The following is a 25,427-nucleotide window of genomic DNA, read 5'->3' on the forward strand; positions in this document are numbered from 1 at the left end:
AACCCGACTTTTGGATGGATGGAGATGATCAAGAGTGTCTGTGAGGGACGTCATTTCTCATTTTGACAGCAGTGGATGCATCGTTCCTCTTCTCCTGAGGAGAAAACTGTTGGTGATGGTCTATGAAGCCCAGGAGCCTTCATTTCAGTCCTTTTTGTCCAAGACGCACAACAATATTTACAGGGAATAGTGGCTGCTCAATCCCCAGCCTTTAGAAGCATGGAGTCCCATTGAAGTAAACGACCCTCCTTTTTAATTCTTTCTTCTGGTTTAAGGAAAATCTCCTAACCTGCTTCACGCACAGGAGTCTGTTTGTCATTGCTGATTACAAAAGCCCGTCCATTCATGATGATCAGACATGCGTTTGTTTGTTTGTAACGGCCGTCGTTAGCGCAGAGAGCCATCGACCGTAAACAGGCTGCCATTAGGCTTCTGCTTTCACTGAAAGGAGCTTTCCCAGTAGATGAAATTAAATCTGTTATGTCAATAAATGAGCAGCCAGGGTTTTAAATATTAAACTTTTACTTTTTTCTGAAAAACACTATCCAGTACGGCCACAAGTAAGCATCATGTCAGGGTTTTTTTGTTTTGTTTTTTTTTTAAGTTGGAAAAAGTAGATTTTCACACGTCTGCTCATTTGACTCAACTCTTGGTTTCATCCATTTGGAGGAACAGATGAAGCTTTTTTTTCCACCAGTCCTAACCAAACTTTGCCTGCGAGTGGCATATTCCACAGCAGATGGTTTGTGAGCTCAGGATCTGCTGTGGAGGAGGAGAGAGACGAAGAGTCAGTGGAGTGTTCGGCCATGACAGCTGATCACCGAGCCACTGTTAGCCCTGACTTATCTCCACTGAGTACAGCCCAACATCTAAAATGTTCATTCTCATCAGCATGACGCAGACGCTCACTGCTCTCCATTAGTTTCTGTCATTTATTCTTGACATTACTGACAAATTGTAAGTGCAACACAACGTTCCAATATTCTGAGGTTTTTTTCAAGCTCTTTTCACCAACGACTGAATATAAATGAGAAAACAGAATAGATGACAGGAATGATATTAGCTAACCTGTTAGTCCTTTAAAAAAAATCATTATTTGATTTTCTTTATAGTTATTGATGGTTATCTTCAAAATGAGATTGTTTCCATCATTAGGAGGCACAACCCTTTATATGTCAGCTGATTCCCATTCTACTGAGAGAAAATGAGCTGGTTTTGACAGCGTGACAGACAGATGTCTTTGTGCTTTCTAAGAGAGTCAAACCTCGATGTGTTTCCTTTTGCAGGAAATAACAGAACTACATGAATTTGCCAAAACGTCCCTTTCCATGTGAAAGCTCTGCATAATTTTAGTACGCCAGAGTCTTGAAGCAAGTTTCCTTGTGTCTTGTAGACGGCTACCCGCGAGATGAGATCATCTACAAGTGGAAGCGGAACTCTGTGGAAACGTCGGACCAGAAATACTGGAGACTTTATCAGTTTGACTTCATGGGGCTGAGAAACACAACCGACGTGCTGACAACCACAGCCGGTAAGGGAAGGAGCAGGAAGCAAAGGATGATGGGAAATGGTTCCACCTCGGATAAGGGCTTTCTTTGAATCCACGTCAACGTTTGGACACCAGAGTAAAGCGTTCTATTGTTGGAGCCAAGGAAAGATGGAGAAATCTTCAAAAGGGATCAGATTACAGACGAGTGATACGTCCAAAAAAGAGGCTTTATTTCCATCATTTCCCCTTTCAAAATAAGACAATAAAATAATAGTGTGTGGAAGGTTTGGCCCCCTGCAGAGTTGGTACCCTTTGGCAAGTATCCCAGCCTGGAAACGCTTTTTGTAGCCAAGAGTCTCTCACATCTTGTTAGATGTATCTTCATCATCTTCTTTACCAAAGTCTTCAGTTCTTTTACTTTTCTCAGGTCTCTCCGGAGATTATCAACGATGTTGAGGTCAGGTGATTGAGGAGGCTGTGGCAAAACCTTCAGTTTCTGCCTCTAAATGTGTGCCAGCATGGATTTTAGCATCATTATCCATTTGGAGAATCCATCCTCTCTTCAACTTTAATGCTTCCTGTGCTGCAAGACAATCCCAAAGCATGATTGGGGTTCTCTTTTCATTTAACTCTTAGTCCTTCCTTTTCCAGATGTAGCTTTGCTCATTCCGCCCAAAAAAGTTCCCTTGTGCTATCCTAGGCACTTTAACATTGGGAGTTGGGTCATCTAGACCCTTTTTTCTTCAATGATTTGTGATCTTCACTGGTCTCCATGGATTACATGAAATCTTTCCACCTTTGTCCACCTTTGTCATGGTAGGGAGAACACGTCAATGTAAGGGGGGGGTCATCTAAGATAGCACAAGGGTTAAGCTCCACAGAACTTCTTCCCAAAATGCATCGGGCTTGTTAATATGTTCATTTGCGGACTTCAAAAGTGGAATTCTCTAGTGAGGAGGACCTAGAAGAAGTTTTCTTCTGATCACTCTGCCCTGAAGACCACATTTGGACCACACCTCCGTAGTCTGCCGGGTCTTTCTGGAGGGTTTGGACTTGCTTTCCTCACAATCCTGTCAGCTGATCTCTTTGTTTTAAATTCCACTGTTCCTGTTTGACGCCGTTTCCAAATTACATTCCGAACAGAGGATATAAGCATCTGAAAATGTTTTGCTATCTTCTTATAGCCTTGTCCTGCTATGATCAGTTTCAGTGTTCTAGACTACTGCTTGGAAGAAGCCATGATTGTTGATGACTCAGAGAATTGAACATTTTTGACATTCAGCTGGTTTTGGGGACAATCCATGACACTGTCAGGTCTCCGCTTCAATCAATCACCAGGTGGCCCAAACTTCAGCACACGCCATTATTTTGTTTTAGGGTAAATGATGGAAATGAAGCCTAATTTTTTTTTTTACATCTGTGATCTGATGCCTTTTGAAGATTTTACAATCTTTTCTTGGCTTCATTATGCACGAAAATATAACGTTTAAACTGAGGTGCCCAAACTTCTGAGTGTTTTGAGTCTTCAAAAAGCATGAAAATTACTCTTTAAAACTAACAATCATACTAGAATTAGGAATCGATAGCCTTAAGACATGTCTGCATCTCTTAAACCAATGCATTTATTGTAATGGAGTCACTAAATTAAATTGAAATATAAAGTAAACAAATGTAAAATAGCTGAAAGAAAGAAAAAAGGATCAAAGGGAGAAAAGGGAGAAAACAAGAAAACATGTGTTCAGTGAGATTTTGACATTTGGTGGTGACAAAACGTGCCTTGTCCGTGTCGTTTATCTATATGGTGTTTGCTTTACGGTCACTTTTGTTGTAGTTTTGGGTAGCTTGAGAGCTACAGTCTCTAGCTTTTCCATTTGTTGGTTGGATTTCGTAGTGTTTGATTTTCTAAAACACAGCAGATGCTGTACTTTGACATTTCAAAGCTCTTGAGCTCCCTGGTAGGTTGTACACACACTTGAAGGCCTTCATGTTTCCTCGAGTTGCTCAGGTTAACATTAGTGCTGTTCCCATAAATGTAATCATATCACTACAACCTCAAAGCTCATAAGTATTCCCCTCCTGGGGGAAGTGCAAATAGGTTTTTGCAATGCCATTAATCACAGGTTTAAAGATTAAAAAGGAAGTTTAATTATTCACGCCTTCTCCTTTCCAGTCCTTCCGGCGTGGCTGTTGGTCGCGGCGCCTTTTGACACCTTCATGAAAGCTGTTTAGAAGGTGGCGAGGGTCGACCTTGGTCTGAGTCCACGTCCAGCTTGTGTCTTTGCTTGAATCTGCATAATGTGACCGGCTTCAGTTTCCTCACACATGCATGAATATGCAGGAACCAGAGGGATAGTAGAGTTCAAGAGTCTCTTTGTTGTGAAGCGTTCTTATCAGCTTTTTTTTTTTTTTTTACATCTTGAGAATAATTCGACGGTTTCTGCTGCCAAAGAAATTTCTTTTTTTTGTGGGAGAATTTCAGTAAAATGTTCAGTAGAATTCTGCGGAGGCGCGTTGATGGTTTGGACTCCAGCTGCACTGTCAAAACAACCAAACTAATTCTCTGCTATGATGCTCAAACGCGACGGCAAACCTACACATCTACCTCATGCTGTTCAAGAAAATTGGCCATCTCCTCATTTATTAGCTTCTTCTCGTCTCCGTTTCCACGCACACGGCGATTAGACCCCCCCTCGGCTAAAGATAACCATCATTAATAAACATCACAACAAACCCTGAAAGTGCTGCTTTCTGCTCGTCTTCTCGCTCTACTTGTATTTTGCCTCACATGGGGTTTTGATGAGGATTGAGTGGACCCGGCTCCACGACGACCCGCGGTCAGAAACCCATCGTCATCATTAATTCAGGAGCGTCCACCCAAACACTTCAGAGCTTTGTTCTTTCGGACCCCCACCCCACTGCAAATCCCCTCAAAAGCCCTGAAAAGTACATTTCACCTCCCTAAAGTTTGATTTGAAAAAGGATTTTTTTTCCTGTGGAAGAACTGTAAGTCCCCTAAAATCACAGCTTGAAAACGTCTCAACGATCATCCAATTTAAAGCAAACATGCATGCATGTTGGCGTGTGTGTGTGTATGCATGCGTGTTGGAATGTCTGTATAAATGCGTACTAGCATTTGTGTATGAATGCGTGTGTGTGTGTGTGTATATATGCGTGTTGGCGTGTCTGTATGCATGCGTGTTGGCGTGTCTGTATGCATGCGTGTTGGCGTGTCTGTATGCATGCGTGTGGGCGTGTGTGTGTGTGTATGCATGCGTGTTGGCGTGTCTGTATAAATGCGTGCTAGCATTTGTGTATGAATGCGTGTTGGCGTGTCTGTATGCATGCGTGTTGGCGTGTCTGTATAAATAAATGCAGGCTAGCATTTGTGTATGAATGCGTGTTGGCGTGTGTGTGTATGAATGCGTGTTAGCATGTCTGTATGCATGTGTGTTGGCGTGTGTGTGTGTGTATATATGCGTGTTGGCGTGTCTGTATGCATGCGTGTTGGCGTGTGTCTGTATGCATGCGTGTGTGTGTATACATACATTAATGTATAGATATATACATGTATTTATATATGTATCTGTGACCTTTTGTTTTTGTTTTTCAAGTGCAAAAGCCATAAAATCCTTTAACTCTGTATATAATATTTATTCCCACAGAAATTCAGCAGCTCCTATGAAAACCAGCAAACTTTCAATCTCCTTTTATTGAGCTTGTTAGTGGAGGGAAACCATAGAGTGGGAAGAGCTTCTGTCAACAGCTGTCCTCACAAAACGCAAACAGACAAAGAAGCCTCCATAGTGATAGATGCTCTGCTGCCTCCATTCATGTGTTTACCAAATGAGTGGGGGTGTGAAGCTCTGAAGTTCTCAGGTTAAACATGCAGAATGAAACACTGGTTCTAATAAGCTGTTAGTGGAAGACCTAAACCAGATCACAAACAGCTTTATTTAAAAAAATATAAATAAAAACATAGCATTTTCTGGACGTGATTAGAGATGGTGTTTAGTAAAAAACAAAACAGAAAGAAGGGTCAGATCGGATTATCTAAACATGTGATTTGCAACTTCACAGTATCTGTTTCTCCCCGTTAGTTAGACTCTTGTTGGGATTTAAGGATTTCGTCATTTAAATGGGAGAAGTTACTTTAACCGTTTGTATTGAGATTTTTTTTTGTCTGGTGTTCAGTTAGATGATGGAATTTCCCAGTTTCCTTAGTATATTTGTGTTTTTGTCATCATAGCCAAGCTAACCATTCCTTCACATGGATTAGTCTCTGAGCAAAAGAATGAGCTTGTTGACTTTTGTTTACTGGTGGACAAAAGCAATCAAGTGGGAAGCAGCAGCTGGTTTCACTTTCAGTCCTTTTCTTTGTTTAGGAGGAGTCATTTATGTCCGCTGTTTCCCATTTTCTAGCGAGGGGCTGTGCCACGTTCAATAAACACGTCATGGCACAGGGCTCCTAAAGTCACGGCACCTCATTTACTGCTTCTTTGTGGTTTGGACGTGTTGTCTTTGAAGGTCAAACAAATGGATATTTCTTGAACAGGATTTAGAACATTAGTGTTTTAACCCAATTTCTCTTTAATTTTGAGTTAAAGTGTGAGAAAGAAACAGATGTTGTAAAGCTTTAAATAAACAATTATCAAACAAAAATGTTCAATCTTTTTGTATATGGATGTTTAGCATATTTTAGAATCTGACTCCATTACAGTAAAAACATTTACTTTTGAGGTTTCTCATTGATTGCACATCATTGAATTTCCACCACTTTGTGCTGATCACGCATAGTTTCCTCCAGAGGAAACAAGAATGGAATTGTTGTTTCAGATCTTTGAAATGTAAGCCTAATATTGGCCAACATTTCATGTTCTGTGACAATTTCCAAATTCCCACCATATAAAAGTGCGTTCGTCATTTTGTAGTTCTGTCTGAAAAATTTCCCAGAAGTCTCTGCGAAACAGCAGTGGACTAGATCGGTAAATAAAGACCACAATGCATTGCGTCGGAACAATTTTCGTTAATCTACGTTTAGATCTTCAGAAGACATAAATAATTGTTGCAAAGCGCTCAGATCAATTAGATTTTGACTTTGTGAAATCGATGATGTCATATCCACTGTTTAAAAAGATCATGGTGTCTGAACTGCTTTTAAAATCCAGTTAGGGTGGGAATTTTGACGTTCTAATCTGAATAAATACTTGGCTAACACTTTATATTAAGATTCCTTAACAAGCATAATAGAATTTTTAGGGTGTTAGTAAGACATTTATTAGTACAATAAGTCTCATAAGGTTTATAAAATTACTTAGTTAACACATTTACAAACATTATTAGGATGCTAATGATACATTTATTGGCATTATAGATGTCAATAAGCTTAATAAGTGTTATTAACTAACAAATTAATAGGCTTTATTAATGTGTAAGATGCTAGTAAGCATCTTACACAAGCGTAATGCCTGAAAGTGTGGAATGCTTTTACCACAAACAAAGCATAAAGCTTGTAAAAAGAACTTTATATTATAACATTAAAACCGACTAAACATAATAAATGTATTAGCATCTTAAAAACATCCAAATAATAATGCTTGTAATAGTTGAAAGTGTTTGGAGACCTTCAGAGTTAAAGGCCCGTTTATCATCATGGTGGTCCCTTCAGCTGTAATTAGACGTCTAACAGAAAACCTGTTGAACTCCTATCGTTGTCACAGGTGACTACGTACTGCTGACGGTTTACTTTGACCTGAGCAGGAGGATGGGTTACTTCACCATCCAGACCTACATTCCCTGCATTCTGACTGTGGTTCTGTCCTGGGTGTCCTTCTGGATCAAGAGCGACGCCACACCAGCGAGAACAGCTCTAGGTAGGAAGCTGCAATCAAATCAGTTGTGGCAGCGAGGTGTGAGACGGTTTGCCATTGGAGAAAGAAAAAACACGGTGAGACCAGTTTTTATTAGCAGTCACAGAGGGAACACAGAAATACAAATCATAAACCATGTTGGAATAAGTAAAATTGATAGAATAGTAGAGAATGGTCATTAGAGGGGGGGTGTCACTGTACTACTCTGGTGAACAACACTTTATGTCATGGGGGAAGATATACCTGCAAAAGAACATGTTGTCCATTGGAACTGCTATGCAACATAAATGTATTAAATAAAGTGTGCAGAGGACTGTATTTGCCGTTTCTGTTATTTTCATTGTGTCCTCTTCAATAGGTGTACTACATGGTTTCCAACTAGTTTTTTTTTGGTCTCAGGTCTGATCTCCAAGTTGTACCACTACTGAATGAATGAAACCTGCAGGAATATAAACCCAGAGGTCTGAGTTACCTTTCCCGGACGCCGGTCCTCAGCTTGGAGATCCCTGCTAGTGTGTAGAGAACCACTCACCTTAGTTGATCACAATAGGATCCACGTCTCTCAGGATCTGCAAACATTCAATCAGACAGTTTTACTTCCATATTCCATCATTTGAATCCTCTAGTTTCTTTGATTTTGCGATCCATGAAAGTCGAAACTTATCTTTAGATTGAAGTCAGAGCTCATTAAAAAGCGCTGAAAGAAATCCATGCAGGCCGCTCCCCGGAGAGCGCCATCAAACGCGGCGGTTTTAGAGGAGGACTCATTCATTACCGTCTCTTCCCTCTGTGGGCTTCGTGCCTCTTTGTCACCATCACGCCATGTGCTCCTGTTGGAAGAGAGCCATTACTCAGACCTGGTAGAGACTCTGTCACCACAGTGAGAATTTTACTAAAGCAGCTGATTCAAGTCTTTTTCTTCACAGACCAATAACTTTCATCAAAGAAATATCCTTCAGGCATACTTTGGTTTTTATGTATAAAAAAATTCCAAACCACTCCTATGTTATGACAAGTGGTGACTTTGGGAAAAAGGCCTTTCAAACGGTAGTGTTTTCCTGTAAACGCCTGTCACGGATGATCCGTGTGCTGCCGCATGAGAGCTGACAGCGCTCCTTGTGGGAGATGTAGCAGCAAGTTAAAGTTAAAGATAGGAGCTTCACAGGCATCAGTCCTTAGGGCTGAGGTCTGAAGAGACGTTTGCTGCAGGGACTTCATGGAAGCGTTCACTGTGCGGTAAATCACCGGAATCTTCCCTGATCAAAGGGAAAAAGTCAACAAAGCACAGTGACTGACCGACCGTTGGATAATGCATGACTGGATACACAAATGAAAGAGCAGAGGGGACTCCCGTGCAGACCGTCTGACTCATTCCACGCATGCTATGAGGCGCCTTCCTTTTAACTTCTACTGCTACACTTCATGTTGGGATAGTCTTTTAAAGACGGCAGCATCATTGATGAACTATGACAAGTTCCGATTACTATAGCTTTTAGGGAAGTTTTCACAGGTCTGCTTGGGGAAAAAGATGGAAAATCCATCAACTCTGGCCTTTTGAAATGAACTTGTTTTGACGACAACTTTTAGTTTTATCTGAAGTCTCATTATCAGAATAAAGGACCGTATAACATTTCAGGATGGTTCACGCTAAAAAACACAACTGATAAATAAAAAGGGATTATTTGTACATGAAACATTAACTCCATACAGAATTATCCCTTCGTAGACTTCCGTTGTGTTCATGTTTAGCCATCTACTTATCTAAATCTACAATTCCAAAATCACTGGAAATGATATATAGCGCGATAGAACGAGTCCATCGTGATAGACCCTCCCTCTTGTCTAATCAGAATTTTTACGGGGCGGGACCAATCACTGAGGAAACCACCTCCCAACATACATATATGTAACACATCATCACACACCAAATGAAAACAGTAATAGTGATTTCTATCTATAAGAGCAGAGAATACCCCCTTTTTACAAACTATAGACCTGTTTTTCTCCTTCCACAATTCTCAAAGATTTTAGAAAAAAATATTCAATGATCAGTTAAATTCATTGATAAAATATGGTTTTAGAGAAAACAGATCAACCTCAATGGCTATCTATTATTGATGCTATGGAATCACAAATGCTGCTGGAATTTTCATCAACTTACAAAAAAAAATTTGACACTTCCAATCATACACAATACGCAATAATTACTGGTTTCATATGATAATCAATGATTATCATAAGCGGAGGACGGTTGCTTCTGTGAAGTCATGCATTTAAAAAGTAATAACCGCACACTTCGAAGGCCATTAACCCGCTTATACCATGGTCGGTTACAAAAGCAATACATATTAACCAGTTTTTAGTCCTTAATTCTTGTTTTTTTTCGATTTGGATCGCTTCTCTAACAAAAAGCGGACTATATGAAACATATAGTAACATATAGTCTGCGTCGTGCCACACCACCGCTGCAGTCAAGATTCGGCGATATATATATGCTGATCGTCCCGATGACTTGAATAAAGCATCAGTTCAGAGAGAAAGTTCACCTCTTACCGCTTGTTTTTGTCCAGATGAAAGCAAAAGCAAAAGGTTGTTTTAAAGAAGCTGGCGCAGTGATACAAAACATTTAAGCTAGGTGACCGGATCTTCTTTTTTCATTGTGCGGTTATCAGGTTTTAATGCACACCCAGCAGCCAATCAGTATTCACCCGGACCATGGTATAACTAAAGTGAGTCATTAAGGTTTACTGAAAAGATAGCAGAATTCTTTCTGAGGATAATCAATAAGCACTGGATAGTGTAACTTGAGATTCTATTCTGATTATTAATCAATGAGTACTAGATAGATAGATAGATAGATGACTTTATTAATCCCACAATGGGGAAATTTCATTTATCTGTGGCAGCAACACGACATTCAGAAATAATCTATATAATATAACATCAATAAAGGACATCACAAATTACATTTATATTAGATAATTAAAAATATTACTAAAATTATTATGAAAAATTATTATCAAAAATGAGATTCTTATTAAATAAAGAAATAAATAAATACAGCTTCAAAAGTGTAAAAAACATGCGGTCTGCAAAACATGTAAACTGTAAAAAAAACATTACAAATTTTTTCAAAATACAGAAATAACTAATGAAGTTCACATCAAGAACAAAAACAAACAACTGTTCAGGAACAAAAAACAATTTAAAATTGAAAAACAACAACTACAACAAAAGTAAATGAATCAATGACTAAACAGAAAAACACCCCTGGGACCGTGGAGTGTCACTTTGACATGGTAACATACCAACATACTACATATCTGTTACACGTTACTGAAATCATGAATTAATGTTTTCTGAAGATAATCAATCATTTCTAGGCACTGGATTCTATATCTTGAAAAGAGTCAGAACCAGATTACAAAAACTATGTCAAACTATAAAATGAATTATCAGTAGGGGTGGGATCATATAATCTCGCTTCTTCCCACTCCTTTTCAGGCAATAAATCAAGCTCAGCATGACTTTAGTTAATGATCACTATATTTGCTGAATCAAATGTGACTGAAGTGTTTTTTTGTTTTTTTATCGATGCATTTCATCATTTCTGAGTTTGATAAATCTGTGTATTTTGATTTTTATTGTATTGTCTAACATGAACACTTGAAATCAATCAATCAAGGTTAGTCAGTTTAAAAGCAGAAGAAAGTGATAAAGGGTCAAGTGGCGATTATATTGAAAAGTTCCACCGTGTTCAGGTGTTTTAGTTATTTAAAATCCAACTAAAAACAGCGTTCCTTCTAAAACTGCAGATGCCGTCCCTAGAGCATCTCCAGAAAAACAACTAGGGTTAGACCTGCACAGCAGCAACAGTCTACAGCGTTACACTAATGCAATTTTCTACAATGCTAACAATGAACAGTCAAAAATGACAATTACAAGCATCTACTTAAAGTAATCAACCCACATTACTAGATAGATAGATAGATGGATTTTTTTATATCACAGTACAGTTTTTCATATCTATCAGCCCTACTTAATAGATGAGTGAATATAGACCACAGTGCATTGCAGTTACACAATTTGTCACTTAAAAGGTGTATTTCTTTCTTATAAATGATCAAAGATACAGTGGATTCATAAATTGCAATTATAAAATGTTCATATTAATTAGGTTTTCCCTTCTGGAGATGGGTGACGGCATATTTGGCACTAAATATTGATTGTGTGTCCAAATATGATTAATTTCTTTGTCCCTTTTAGGAGTTGAGTAGAAGTGAGAGAATTCTGACTTACACTCAATTCAAATCATGGATATTACAAAAGAATCAATGTTAGGAAATCAAAGCTTTTTGATTTATAAACTTGTGCAAAAACTCCAGCTGTCATTTTTCTATCTCCTAAATAGGAGTGGAGCTTTTCCACTGCAGCATGAACACAGAAAGGTCTCCAAGATCCAACCCTGAAATCGTTTTAACTGGAAGAACCAATGATCCTCTCTGTCTGATGTCATCATCAACCAAAGTTAAGGTTATGGCTTCAACCACAATTCATGCTCCTTTTAAGGTGGATGATGTAGGGATTTAAGTGTGTCATATAGTTAAAAACAATACACTGAAATAGTGACCCCTACTGCAAATGGTAAAAGAAACTTTTTTTTGTGATCACTGCTGACATCAGACTACTTTTACTGCAGTGTCCTATTGTGACACAAAGTGTCTTATTTTGAAAGAAAAGACAAATGTTATAAACCATTTCATATTTAGATTGTTTTATTTTTGGGGGGGGAATCCAACAGTTCTTTTAAATTTATAATTATAATAACAATACATAAATTAGATTTGTGTTTTTTCTTTCTTTCTTAATGAATCTACTGTGTTCTGATAATAAAAACTTGGATGTCTTTTGGGGGGGGGGGGGGGGGGGGGGGCATTTACATACAGTTTTATTTGGTGACAAACTGTTCAAAGCAATGCATGTTGGTCTATGCTCACCAATGTAGTGAGCGTTGACGCACACTGGTGTTCCGCTGAGACTTCTGGGAAATTTCCAGAGCAATGGATTTTGGAATTGCAGATTCAGATCCCCTGACGAAATGGTGAACGCAAATAAAGATCCAGTCTTTAATCCAAACGCAGGAAACTGGATCCATACATTTTCCTAAGAAGATGACTGGACCTCCACTGCATAAAGTACCATTGTCCAAACAAATCGGGAATATTCCCTTTATTTAACTCTGTGTTCTTATCATTTTTTCAGGAATACACTGTGTTCTTCAGGTCTGGTTCCACAGATATTCTGACCTTTTTTTTTCTTTTTTTTTAACCGTTAAAGCTGAAAAAAAGGAATGTGTCTGGTGTTGCAATGACTCACCTGCTGGTGCTTTTGGGTCCTATTTGTGGACTCCTGGTGAAGATCAGCTGTGGCCCGTCCCTCCACCTGTGCACAGAAACAAAGCAAAGGTCAGGGGGAGTGATGTTTATTCCCTTTCCCAAAGCTTCGGTACTTTCTGTACACTTTTCTTTGCCTTAAGGCGTGGAAACGGGCTGCTGTGAGGAAACCGCTGCCAGTGTGATTCTTGTTCCAGGACATTTGTGGAGACTGAACCAGCAACCCCGCGGGATGAAAGGACATTGTGTTTTGAAATTTTCATACGCTGAAGTTGTTTGGACGGCAGCTCTGAGGTTAAGTTTGCTTTCCATCTGAGGTTTTTCCCCGTGCGGGCAGATGCACAGACGCTTTTCTCACCTCTGGATGAGGTTTTGTGTTTGTTTGGTTTTTTTCTTGTAGAGATGTGTGAGACCGCTCAGATCACCCAGTTGCTATGGCATCATGTAGTGACAATTTCCTCTGAATGAATTATACCAAGCAAAGAAACTTGGAGGGGAGGGGAGGTGGGGAGGGTGCAGTGATTTGCTTATTCTAAAGAACCGAAATAAGAAAGGGGCCGAGGTTTTAAACAAAGAAATGTGAGCTACAGCTGGTAGGGATTTCCTGCTCGTCTTTTGTGAGCTTATAGAAAGACTCTCTTAACTAACAGAGTTGTTCATTTACCTGCTCGGCAGCTTAAATCTAATGAGGGGGTAAAAGGAGAAAGTCTAGACGAAGCGTTGAGAGGCGGCTCAAAATAGAAGGGAGCAACTCGTCTCTATGGAAACCACCGGGGCGAACACAGAGGCACACGCAGCTATGTAGGGATGAGGATGAAAGAGACAGAGAGAGAGAAAAGGATGGAGGGAGAGGAGGGAAACGCGGTGAGCTTAGCAAAGTGACGCGTGTCACAGCTGTAAATATCGCCACGTTACTGTCAGCGCGCTCGCTTCCCTCTGAACGGATTGATTTGACATCAGCGAGCGAACGAACCGAGCTCTGAAAAAACCTCCGGGTGTCTTTTCCACAACAATGGCCGCAATTAAAAAGCATCTTTGGTTTTAAATGCTTGTTTGCAGCTCTGACACTGAAACTAGAGGAAACTATTAGTCTAAATGGAGCCGTCAACACTTGATGTCGCTGTGTTTGGCAGCAGCACTAACTGTAAGACTCTCTGCTCCTTTGTCCCTCCTGGGCTTCTGTAATAACCCACATTTTACTGAATGCCTGCAGTATTTTTTAATTTTCTCTTCCTGTTAAGCAATTATGAGACTGGAGTCCTTTCACAACCAACTCATCCAAACGTGTAAGAACCTGATATGGGAAACATGCTGTAATTTACTGAAGAGTTTAATAGGAAACCTGTTGGTGTCAAAATAAAAGCTTTTCTGAAACCATTTGTCTGCTCCTCTAGTGCTTTTACTCTCTTAAGTTTAAAGACATGAGGGTTTGTGTTCGAATCTACAATTCCAAAATTTGGTGCCCTAGAAATTTCCCAGAAGTCTCTGCAAAAAAAAAAGAACTTGTAAGCATGGTTGCTGTTAAAAATCGTATGTACTGGATACTCCCACACTATCTGTTTTTTAGTAGTAATGGAGTAGTGAGGCCATGAAAGCCCATAGAGCTCTGGCCACAGTTTTTGTGCTACAGTTTCAGCCAACGAAGAACAATCTATGCTTTATAAACGTTCAGTCCAGGTCTCACACATGCACACAGACTGGTACCTCAAGTACATGAATGGAAGACGAAGGAGCATCAACGATAAAATTAATTTGTGTCAAGAACAACATGGAATCCCAGTTTCCAGCAAACGAGTGAACGTACAGTTAAAAGTAAAACCTTAGTCACAATTGTTGCTGTCAGAATCAGATTTAAAAGCACGAATTTAAACATTAATAACAAACGCTGGTTTTACTTTAGCTTCTTATTGATTAGTACGAGTTCATCAATTTATGTAATTGGATTTTAAGTATTTTCTATATTTGCTTCACATCTTAATCTTTAACTCTTGGAGCCTTTTTAGTCTTCAAAAACTTGTCAAAGCACAAGAACCTTTACTGAAATGCTACAAATATTTCTAAACACTTCTTGAAAAAACAAAAACATTCAATGCAGCTACGTTTTTAGACAAAGGCATAAACGTGTCTGGAGGTGGGATGACTGCAGACTCCTTTCTCTCGTCTCCATCCTTCCTCTCTGTCATTTGAGGAAAAGTGGACCAAGAAGAGCTTTGACTCTCGGGAGGCGGACTGCCGTCTGGGCTCTGGTCGGAGGTCACCTGTTGCTGCCCTTTCAAATCTCAGCGGGGGGGGGATCACCACAGGAAGATCAGAAACTCTGAATAATGAGCTTTGACAAGTGAAGTCTATGTTTCCACTTAACGATTTTTCTGTCAAATCTGGTGAGTCTGATTGAATAGAACGCTCACGTTTTCGTTGGGTTTGGATGCTAAATAGAAACGATATGTTTGTATTCCACATTTAATTGGTTTATTTCTTTTAAGGAAAGCAACTTTTCTTAATATTAATAAATCCCAAAAATAATGTAATCATTGTTCTTCATTGTTAAAGTAAAAAAACACTATGGTGGAAGAATCCCTTGTACTTTTTGAAAAGAAACCCACGTTCAGTTTGATGGCAGGATGATGATAATTTGATGATTGGTGGAACACAGACAACTGTAGGAAGAATCCAAGAAAGTCCACACGTCCAAAAGCAGAGCAACCCCCCCCCCCCACACACACACACACCAGAGATTACCCAACTGTCAATTCACACAGGGGAGCAACCGGCACCACTTTCAGAGCCCAGCTGCAACGCCGCAAAAGCTCCAACGCAGTAAGAAATGAAAAGGTCAGGAAAGAAAGCTGGAGCGGGTTTCAAATCTGTGCGGTTACTGAAAATGCTGAAATAGCTGATAATGGAGGAAGCAGACAGGAAAAAGTACTAAAAGCCATCATAGACAGTCAAACTCCTAACATCACTTTAAATACATAACTCATTTTTAGATTTTTATTTCCTTAGCTGACTTTTTTTCTCCCAAACTTATCAGTAAAATGTGATTTTGTATGATCCAGTTACTTAGTATTAGGATTCTGTGATGAACAACACAAGAAAGATAAACGTACTCTTGTTAATGGAAACAGTAAAAACCTCACAAGTTTATCCAATCTGTCTCAATTTAATTTCTGTAACAACTTTGGGACTCATCAGGAGCAAACGTAACAGTTTGAGACATTTGGACACATTTTAAATCCATTTTTAAGCATTTATCGTTCACATTCTTCTGACGACCGTAGTTTGTATCCATTGGAAATACATTAAAGGGCCTATAGAATGCAAAATGAACTCTTTGAGTTTTAAGTGTATTATGTAAAATCTTACCAAAAAACAACAACCACAAAAATATTTTGATCCAGCACATTTAAGTTAACCATTAATCGGGTTTTTCGCCATCTTTTGCGATAGCTTGATATCGCGATAATGATAAATTTGTGATTTATTTTGCAGACCTATGCAAAAATAATTCACATTTCATTAAATAATTGTATAAAGAAATGTATATGGATATAGTTTACCCTGAAAGGCTATAAGCATGATATAGGCCCTTTAATTGTGTAAATGCTCAAAGTTCTGGTGGTTCAAACAGTGTGTTGTTTGCATGTTAACACACAAAAAGCCTGATTGAAAGAGCCACTGCTAGATAAAAATGTGTTTCCACCCGCACGCAGCAACAGCCTCAATGTAAATAATGTAAAGTTTTCAGAAGCTCCGCCTCCTAGCAGCTCATAACTACACCCCAGCTGTGCGGTGAGAAGGGTCGGACACCGAGTGCACCACCCCTGTTACTATCTCCACCTCTGAGGCGGCAAGCAAACATCTCCATAGCAGTTACTGCACTCATGTGAGGACTAAACGGCTGATTAAGAATAATTTATGTCTAATTAAGTCAGTTAATATTATGTATAATTTAATCATCTCTGTCTGGACACATTTTTGAACCACATTCCCAAAACAGCCCATGATCTTGTTACCCACAATGCCATCTGCTAAGTAAGGAAACCCATCTAACTACATTTCCCAGGAAGTTTTTAAAGTAACATATTATATAAATCTATACAAATACATCAAAAGGATTTATGAAAGCTATAATTTAAAAAAAACCCAAACTGAAATTCTAAACATTCACATTCTTCTATGAACTAGTTAGACCTTAAAGAGTTAAGTTAGTGTTTGGCCCCAAACATAATTTGTTGCTTGGTAACGGTTAAGGTCACACTGTTGTTGTTTTTTAATTATTCAATCTTTAATTAGAAAAGAAAAAACCCAGTTAACTTAATTTTGTTTACATTCAGACTTTGTAAATAAATGTCAAGTAAAACCACAGATGAAGCACTTTGGGTCAAGTTCCCCAAGATTTTTTCGTGATTAGTCTCCTTGGTTACTATTTCTGTCTTAGGGCTGAAGTTTGTTACCATCGATTCACGAATCAAGATCAACGATTCAGAAATTCTGATGGATTATTTTTTTCTTTTTTTATTTCCCCAGAACTTGTTTTGGTCAACTGAATTTTAAGTTTGCTTGTTTGTTTGTTTTTAAATTTACATCTCTTGGGAAAAACACTCGTTAGCTTTTACTTTAAAATTGAGAAGCTTCACCAACACTTTTCTTTTCTCTTCTTTTAAAGTTTTATTTACTATTATTCTGCATTCTAGAGCGATGATTACGTTGTCTGAAGATTTTAAAAAATATGTTTTACCAGATTTATCAAAATCATGCATCAGCGATCTTGGATTCCGCAAATATTTATACTCAAATTTTCAAGAAATCAGCAGTATCTGGATTCTCATTACAGCCACATCATTTCTTGTGTTTAACCTCCAGATTCCTTCACCTGTAGCGGTTAGACCTCCACGTTCGTCAGCATCAAAGTCGTACTTAAAGGTTTAGTGTTTAGTACTTTTCCGTCCAGCCTGATAGTTCATGGAATTACAATCTTGACCTTGGCAGCGTTTTGTTCTGTGAGAGTTTGGATGATGCTGCATATTTTTTATTTCTTTCCCTCACCCTGCAACAGTTTGTACCGTTTGAGATGATTTGATGGTGCCGCACATTCTGAACTGATGCTCGGGTTTGTTTATGGAGTCACATTGTGATTCATAAACATCTGCCCACACCTTCCACTATCGGCGACATCCAAGAGGGTTTCTATCTGTACACTGCCTCTCTGACAGCGTCTACCTTTCCAGGTATCACCACAGTGCTGACCATGACCACCCTGAGTACCGTGGCCAGAAACTCCCTCCCCAGGGTGTCCTACGTGACCGCCATGGACCTGTTCGTCACCGTCTGCTTCCTGTTCGTCTTTGCCGCCATGATCGAGTACGCCATGCTCAACTACTATTCCTACATTATACGCAGACCCCCTCCCAGGATGCAGAGAATGGTAGGCCTGCAGCAAATGTGCACCCTTGCATTTGCATTTGATTTTTTTTTTATTAAAAACACCTCTTTATGCTGTTTAGACTCGACCTTAAAGGCGTATCATTTGAATTTTTTGTTGGACCAGAGTACAGAGAAAAACTCCAGGCAAATATCAAGATATAAAACAGGCAGCAGTTCAGACTGTAAAGAGACGCCAGACGATCTCGATTCAAGGCGGCCTTGAATTTGTGTAGGAGCAAAGTTACATGTCTGTGCCCAAGAGCGCACAAGTCTGCATGTCTGTCCATAATAATAATAATAATACCTTTTTAAAAAATGGTTTCGTTGTGGTCGTGTACTTCTGACAAACTTTTACATCCACAACACTAAACAGACAAACTTTAAGGTGCGCTCTGTTAAATTTGAAGTAAACCTTAACTCTGAACTCGATGTATGCATTTTGTATAAATCTAAACGCAAAGCACAACCAAAAAACAAATCCAGAAAACTGGAAATACTTTGACTGTTGTCCATGCTGGCTCATCTCCATGAGCACATCTGTGCTGATTTTCCCTCATCATGGTGAGAAAGCCTGATGTTGTGTGGGCGTTCTCCAGCCTGCACCTGCAGCGAGCTTTAGCGGCGGCAGACGTCTGTTGGAACTGAGTCAGCCGCCGCTGCCTCCACCTTCCTCGCTCCATCTCCCCTCACTATGCATCGCATCCTCCCAAAGTACTGGAGTTCTGCTGAATGTGTCTCAAGGCTAAGGGGCTTTGTCTCTGGGTGGACAATTAAGCTGCGTTACATACTGTACCTCCTCCATGTTTCACTGTGCACCCCCTCCCCAAAGACTTCCATGTGGCTCTTTTATGCCGCCCACTCCACCGATTCTCTCTTGCCTACCACTCTTTCTTTAATGGAAGAAGAAGAGGGACTAGAAATTTAGTTAAAAATGAAATCCAATTAGGTTGTCCCGCATGATTTTATGAACATCAGGGAGTGAGTCACTTCATGAAATTTCTCCGGATTTCCTTTTTCTGTTCTAAACATTGAAACCACTGCAGCTTTACGGTCATTGTTTCCAAGTTATTATTTTCCGGCAGATTCTCCTTTATTTTTCAGCTTAGGTTACTGAACCAATGGACATAAGAAATCTCTCCATTTCTAAGGAAAGTTTAGCCATCATGATGAGCAAAAACATGGGAAAGTGTTTACAATATGTTCTAGAAGGAACTATGAATCTTTAAGGTTGAATAAAAATGTCCTACCGCAACTGTGATTCTCCTCTAGGCTAGAGCTGTGACGGTGTGGGATTTTTGATCACCGCGGTGATGAAGCACCAGGAGTCGCAGTTAACCGGTCTAAACTACAAGAAAAAAATTCTGAGAATTCCTAGCATATTCACAGGATGTTGACAAAAATTTTTGTCAGTTTTGTGTTTCTTCTCAAAAATTTTAAAATAGAATTTATTTGTAGATATAATATTTTCTTTTTAAATGGACTCTGTTTTATTAATGTTCTCTTTTTGTAACTTCAAAGGTTTAGCCCACATTTTTACGTTTAGTTTTGTTGATTATCCGAAAAAAACTGTTGCATCATGGTCCTTTAGTGCATCTGTTATGTTGAAAGTATGATAGGAAATAAATATTAAAATCTCAACAACCTGCAGATGATTACACATTTATCTTATGAGCAACAGTGTTGAAATTTGACAAATATAGTTATTTGGATAATATCGCTGTCGCCCGATATGGAAAAAAACTAAATCGTGATATTACAAAATTCTATATCGCCCAGCCCTGGTTGCACTCACCTATGTTGTACAGGGGATGTTGTCGTACAGTGCTTTTCTGTCACACAGTTGTTAGTCAAGTTAAAGTACTGGCCCCAGTGCCCACATGGGGTAGGCGGGTGATACGAAATCCATAATAAAATTTTCAATTCAACAATAATTGATGGTATAACTGTATTCGTTAGTTGAGTTTTTAAAGTTATGTCTTAGCAAAGACCAGCCTTTTTGAAGGCGTGCAGTGTGAGAACAGCTCCTCTTAAAGTAGAGATCTTGTTTTAAAGACCTGCTAGGTTCAATTTAATATAATAATGTAAAACTTGTATGCGAGTCGTTGTTGGGTTCACCTAAAACATTCCTCTTTGCCTTGCAGGCCTACTCATCGTTCCACACAAGCCGCACTCCCCGACCCATGATACCCATGGGCAACTCCCTGTTCTGGCACGACTATGACGACAGCTGCCTGTACGAGTGCTTGGACGGGAAAGACTGCAAGAGCTTCTTCTGCTGTTATGAGGAGTGTAAAGAAGGCGGCTGGAGACGAGGACGAATCCACGTCAACATCAGCGAGCTGGATTCTTACTCCCGGGTTTTCTTTCCCACGTCCTTCCTGCTCTTTAATATCGTCTACTGGGTCAGCTACCTCTACCTCTAGTCTGTTGGGGCTGTCATGTGATCCGTGGAAACAGCTCTTGCCATTTTGCACTGCGGCTGGTGATTTTGAGGTGGACACGAAGCGTAGTGGAGGAAAACCAATCGGATCTGTGGGACTTTTGAGAAAACCCCACTGGTGGAGTGATGAGACCACAACACTTTTGAGTTGCACTTTACGGCGTCTGAATCGCTCGGCAGTGGGATGACGAGTCGCCCCCCCCTTGAATCTCGGACACTGCGACTTCAGAGAAGTTCAGGGGGGGGAGCCGGGGTTGCCAAGCTGAACCTTTGGCCATTGAGACAGCAAAGCACCCATAGTGCCTTCTTTAGAAAGGGTGCAGCACCAACAGAAGCAGCGTCAGAGTTCCCTCCATTATATCTTTATTACCTCATCCATCGCAAGCCGCATGTTGAGCTGATCACTCCGTGACTAAACTAGCCCGGATCACAGTTTAAACTGGGGACGTTCTAAACTCTACATTTTGTAGCACATTAGTTTTAGTTGTTCCCTTTTATTTGTATTTCTTTACAAGCTAGTAATGTTTTCTTGTTATTCTGCTGAGAATTAGTTGTGCTTTCCAGTCGCACAGGCATTGGTTGTTAGTTGTTTATTATGGGTTAGAGTCAGAGCCAGTGGTAGTCTGGTATAAACTTGTTTATTGAGTCAGTCAGCTTTTCCTCCATGATGTTTTTTGACCAGACGACTCAAGTTTTCACAAAACAGCAAGAGGGTTCGGGTGTTTAGAAAACAACACAACAACTGAATCACAACTGCATGAAGCCACCAAGTCCAACAGTAAAGATGCTAATCTCCTCCCCCAGTTCTGGTATGTATGTTTCAGTACATGATTAAAGACAAGAGCAGATTAGACCGTAGGGTAGTGCTGGTTTCTCCTTGGAAACAAATATAAATATTTAGTTTAATGAGATTTTATCCTTTTTATACAGATTTTAAACTTTAAGAAATCATCTGTAGATTAGCCAAACTTAAATTAAAAAAGTTTGACACAACCCTAAATGATTTCCAGAGACTTTTTTCATCTCAACCCACACTTCATTTTCTCTCCTCTTGTAATTAATTTTAATATGCGTTTCTGCATTCATGAAGAGCCGTTTGGGTTTGGAAAATAAGGTTTCCGTCGAGAAAATAAGCCTGCTTGCTTGATTGGAAAGATGAAGAAAAGAGTATAAAAACGTAATCAGAAAACTACTTACACAAGACAAAAATCAAATGAAATATAGCCAGAGACTACACAATTTTTACATCTTTAGCGGTTTTCTGCGGCCTGTTTTTTTTTTTTTTTTTATCTGATATGTTGCTTGTACAAAAAGAAAAACAAATGTAAATTCTTTTCTGTCACTCCAGATTTTGTCATCCAATTCACAGCTCCTCCTGTTATATACTTTCTCTAAATCTACAAAGACAGAATGCAGCTGCTTCTGACCTAAAGCTCCATGACCGTTGCAGGAACGCTGCAACTCAACTAAACAAAAGATCATTATATTCATTAACAGTGTTGTTCAAAGAGAAATGAAACACACTAGTAAGAAAATCACATTCCTTTAGTCCCCAAGAAATTATGAAAAGACTGAGGATTGGGCGTGACCACTGAAGCCTGAAAGTTTGTTTAGTTTGATCAGTTTGATCATTTAATTCTCTTGAACGGATCTGAAAACATCACCTGTAATTTACTGGAAACTAGTTCAGCCAATTTTTGAACATAAAAACCAAATTTACCAACCTTTGCTAGATATGTTTGATGACCTGAACAGGTCATCAGATCAATTGTACTGGTCTCCTATGGCAAAAGCTCCACAAAATAAAGCAGATATTCAACCTATAGGATCTTAAAAATGAAAAATATCAAATGATGCCGGTGCCATCCCTTCACAGTACAATAGAAAACACTAGCAATTCACAAAAGCCAGTCAGTGAGACACAACAGTCTTAATCAACCCTAAAATGAAAACCAACCAGATGAAGGCCAACATTTCAACAAACATTATTATTAAAACTTCCAGCAAAAAGCTAAGCTTATTAAAACAAGTCAGGTTTTTTACAGTAAATTAGGTCTGAAGGAAAAACAGGAAACATTAAATGCCATGCAAATGTCCACATACTGTTTATGACTTTGCTGTGATTATTTTACCCAGAATTATTTTTTAAATGGTTAACTTGACATTAAAATGTATAAATGATGAGTGAAACCAGATGTACTCCCTTAGTTTGCCTGTTTTTTTTACTTTTCACAACATTAAACTCTTGTTTTACATTTCATTTGACTGTGTCACCCTCAGAAAAAGAAACACTGATTTTTGTGCATTTCAACGATTGGTCATAAATTGTATTTTTCCTTTAACCTCCTCATACAGCTTTCATTCAAAAATGTTTCGATACTTCCAGCACATGACGCAGATCTTGCCGTTATTTCACTTTCAAGTATCCGTAGCAACAAAAATTAAGTCCCAAATCTTACCTTTAATAATATCTAAACCTAAATAAAAGGTAGTGTGTGGAAAAAACTGCAACCAAACATTTTACGTTGCATTTTTTTTAGACAAACGAATCTGTTCCAGCAGGTTAATGCACCATTAAAACTTTGTTTTTATTATTTACTAGCACAGAACAGAGCGTTCAGATTGTTTAATAGAGCCCTACTTTGTAGCAAAGTTCAATTTGATTGACAGATTGACATAAAAATTCCTTAAACGTCAGTGTACTCATCCGGAACTAATTTTGAGCCTGAATACACCCAAGCGGATCCAGTTCCGGGACCAGGAACTGCTCTTGGACCCATCTTTTGAGGTGGTCTCGGTTTGTGTCCAATCAGACAGATGCTTCGGTTTGTTCTGAGATTCTTTAGGTGAATACTAACTGTCCTCGGAGTATAACAACTGAACCACAATGGCCACCGTAGCCAGGCTTTACGTGATGCAAACACAGTAGCGGAGCAACAATAAGGCACAACAACTCACTGTCTCATTGCTTCTCGACTTTTAACGTGACAAAAGTTGCTTCTCACCATTTTCCCGACAACCTATACGTCATAAACACTTATCAGCGCAACTTCTTAGCCTTTGCCTCCTCAATAACGGCCTTACATCATGTCTCCTTTGCCCCATAGTAACAGGAAATAACTGTTGCACCTTACACTCAAAATTGGTCGGCAAATATTAAGTTTCTCCCGACAAGGATTGCAAAGCGTACGACTTCCATTCATTTTCTCGTTGCTTTGCCTCACCCTTGTGATTCCTGGCCAATGACTGAAGAGATCTTTAGTCACGTGGTTTTGTTTACACGTTTTGGACTGAATCAAAAAATGTCCAGTAGACGGTAGTCTGAATACAAGTTCAGGGCTTGATCCGACCAACAAACCTGTCCAGCTTTTTTAGATATTTTTATCACACTATCCTGGGGTGCACTTAGTTTTTCCACACACTACTTCTACAATTTGAAAAGGGGTTTGATGCATAAGTAATGAGACGGTCAAATGTTTGCAGTTAAATTGACAAGAGGCCATTTTGCCCATCCTGTTGACACGATAGACCGGCAGAACCAAATTCTCTGAGTGCTTAAAGGTGGTTTTAAACCTTAGCTCTAAAAGAAGGTGTACTTTTTTTATTAGTATTTCACATGACCACACATTCGGAGAGGACATCCACACACAAATATACATTTGTGAAGGCAGAGCAAAGAGCAGTGTTGAAAAATAGATGACGCAGAGTTTTGATGGGATCCAACCACCATGCAACATTTATGAGGGGGGGTGCAACCAACACTACATGGAACATTCTGGTTCACAGATGTTCGGCATTTTCAAAGTAGCTTGGCTTTCCAACAGGGTCACTGGAGATTTTTAGGACGACAACTTCTATGTGAGCTGTATCTAATTATTGTTTCTATTTTCATAAAGGGATGGAATGTATTTTTTTCGGCCAGTAGCAAGGCCACAGTCCTTCTGGTTGGAATTCAGTCAGGTCAAGCTGCCCAAATTAAAGTTTCTTTAGGCCTTCATCAGTTTCGTAGTTGCAAATAACAGCTTTGCAAAAAAAAAAACAAGGTTTGTCAGAAAACCTCTGCAGGTTTTCACCGATTCGTTTACAAATTATCATATCGAACAAAACCAATTTCTATCTATGCGTCTAGAACTGACTGACTTGACCAGGGCTTGGCCCACACCGCGGTAACTTTTCCTCACCTCTGATATTTCTACTACACTTTATAAGTGTCTCAGTGTAATGAGATACTTCAATAAAACCAAAAAACACTATTTTCTACATCTGGATGAAAACCCTTGGAGTTTCAACTGACTGGGATGTGGATTTCTAAAGCCTCTTTGGAATCAGAGTGCTAATCCAAGATCAGCACAACTGAGCCTAATGAAGCCTCTCAGGAGGCTCCTTCGAGGACCTAGACACCCCCTCCACACACACACACACACACACACAAGTTTGGGTAGACAAAAACAAAATACTGGCCATGCAGTGTTTTTTTTTTAAACTGTCGTTTTTGTTTTGCTTATCAACACCATCTCTGGAAGACGTGCTTGTACAAATTACACACATCCACCCTGATCTTGGATGAGTCCTCTGAGGGAAAATATTTGTGGAAACAGGATCTGGAGTGAAAACAGGCATCTTTTTTCTAGTGTGTGGTGTATTGCTTATATAAATAAATAATGTTTTGGTCAAGTCCTCCTGTGAAGACTTTTTGTTGAAGAAGGAAACTGCCAGATGAGGATGGGTTTCCTAGACTAGTTTTAGAAACGCTCGTGCTTTTGACCTCTTTTTCATTAGATCGGAGTTTAAGCTATCTAAGGATACAATAAAAA

At 39.3% G+C, this 25,427-nt stretch overlaps 1 protein-coding gene across 1 annotated transcript in view; it reads left to right on the forward strand.

Annotated features, from left to right (window-relative positions):
• LOC101170160 (gamma-aminobutyric acid receptor subunit gamma-3) overlaps window positions 1-22,873 on the forward strand; it is a 130,560-nt gene extending 107,687 nt beyond the window's left edge. The window contains exons 9-12 of the mRNA XM_023965629.2: window positions 1,394-1,531; window positions 7,207-7,359; window positions 17,978-18,174; window positions 20,315-22,873. Of these exons, the coding sequence (XP_023821397.1) occupies window positions 1,394-1,531; window positions 7,207-7,359; window positions 17,978-18,174; window positions 20,315-20,596 (770 nt within the window). The 3' untranslated portion in view covers window positions 20,597-22,873. The remainder of the gene's footprint in view (window positions 1-1,393; window positions 1,532-7,206; window positions 7,360-17,977; window positions 18,175-20,314) is intronic.
• The last annotated feature ends 2,554 nt before the right edge of the window (window positions 22,874-25,427 follow it).

The sequence above is a fragment of the Oryzias latipes genome, chromosome 2 (assembly GCF_053564925.1).
Source record: "Oryzias latipes strain Hd-rR chromosome 2, Olatipes_Hd-rR_3.1".
Lineage (NCBI taxonomy): Eukaryota > Metazoa > Chordata > Actinopteri > Beloniformes > Adrianichthyidae > Oryzias > Oryzias latipes.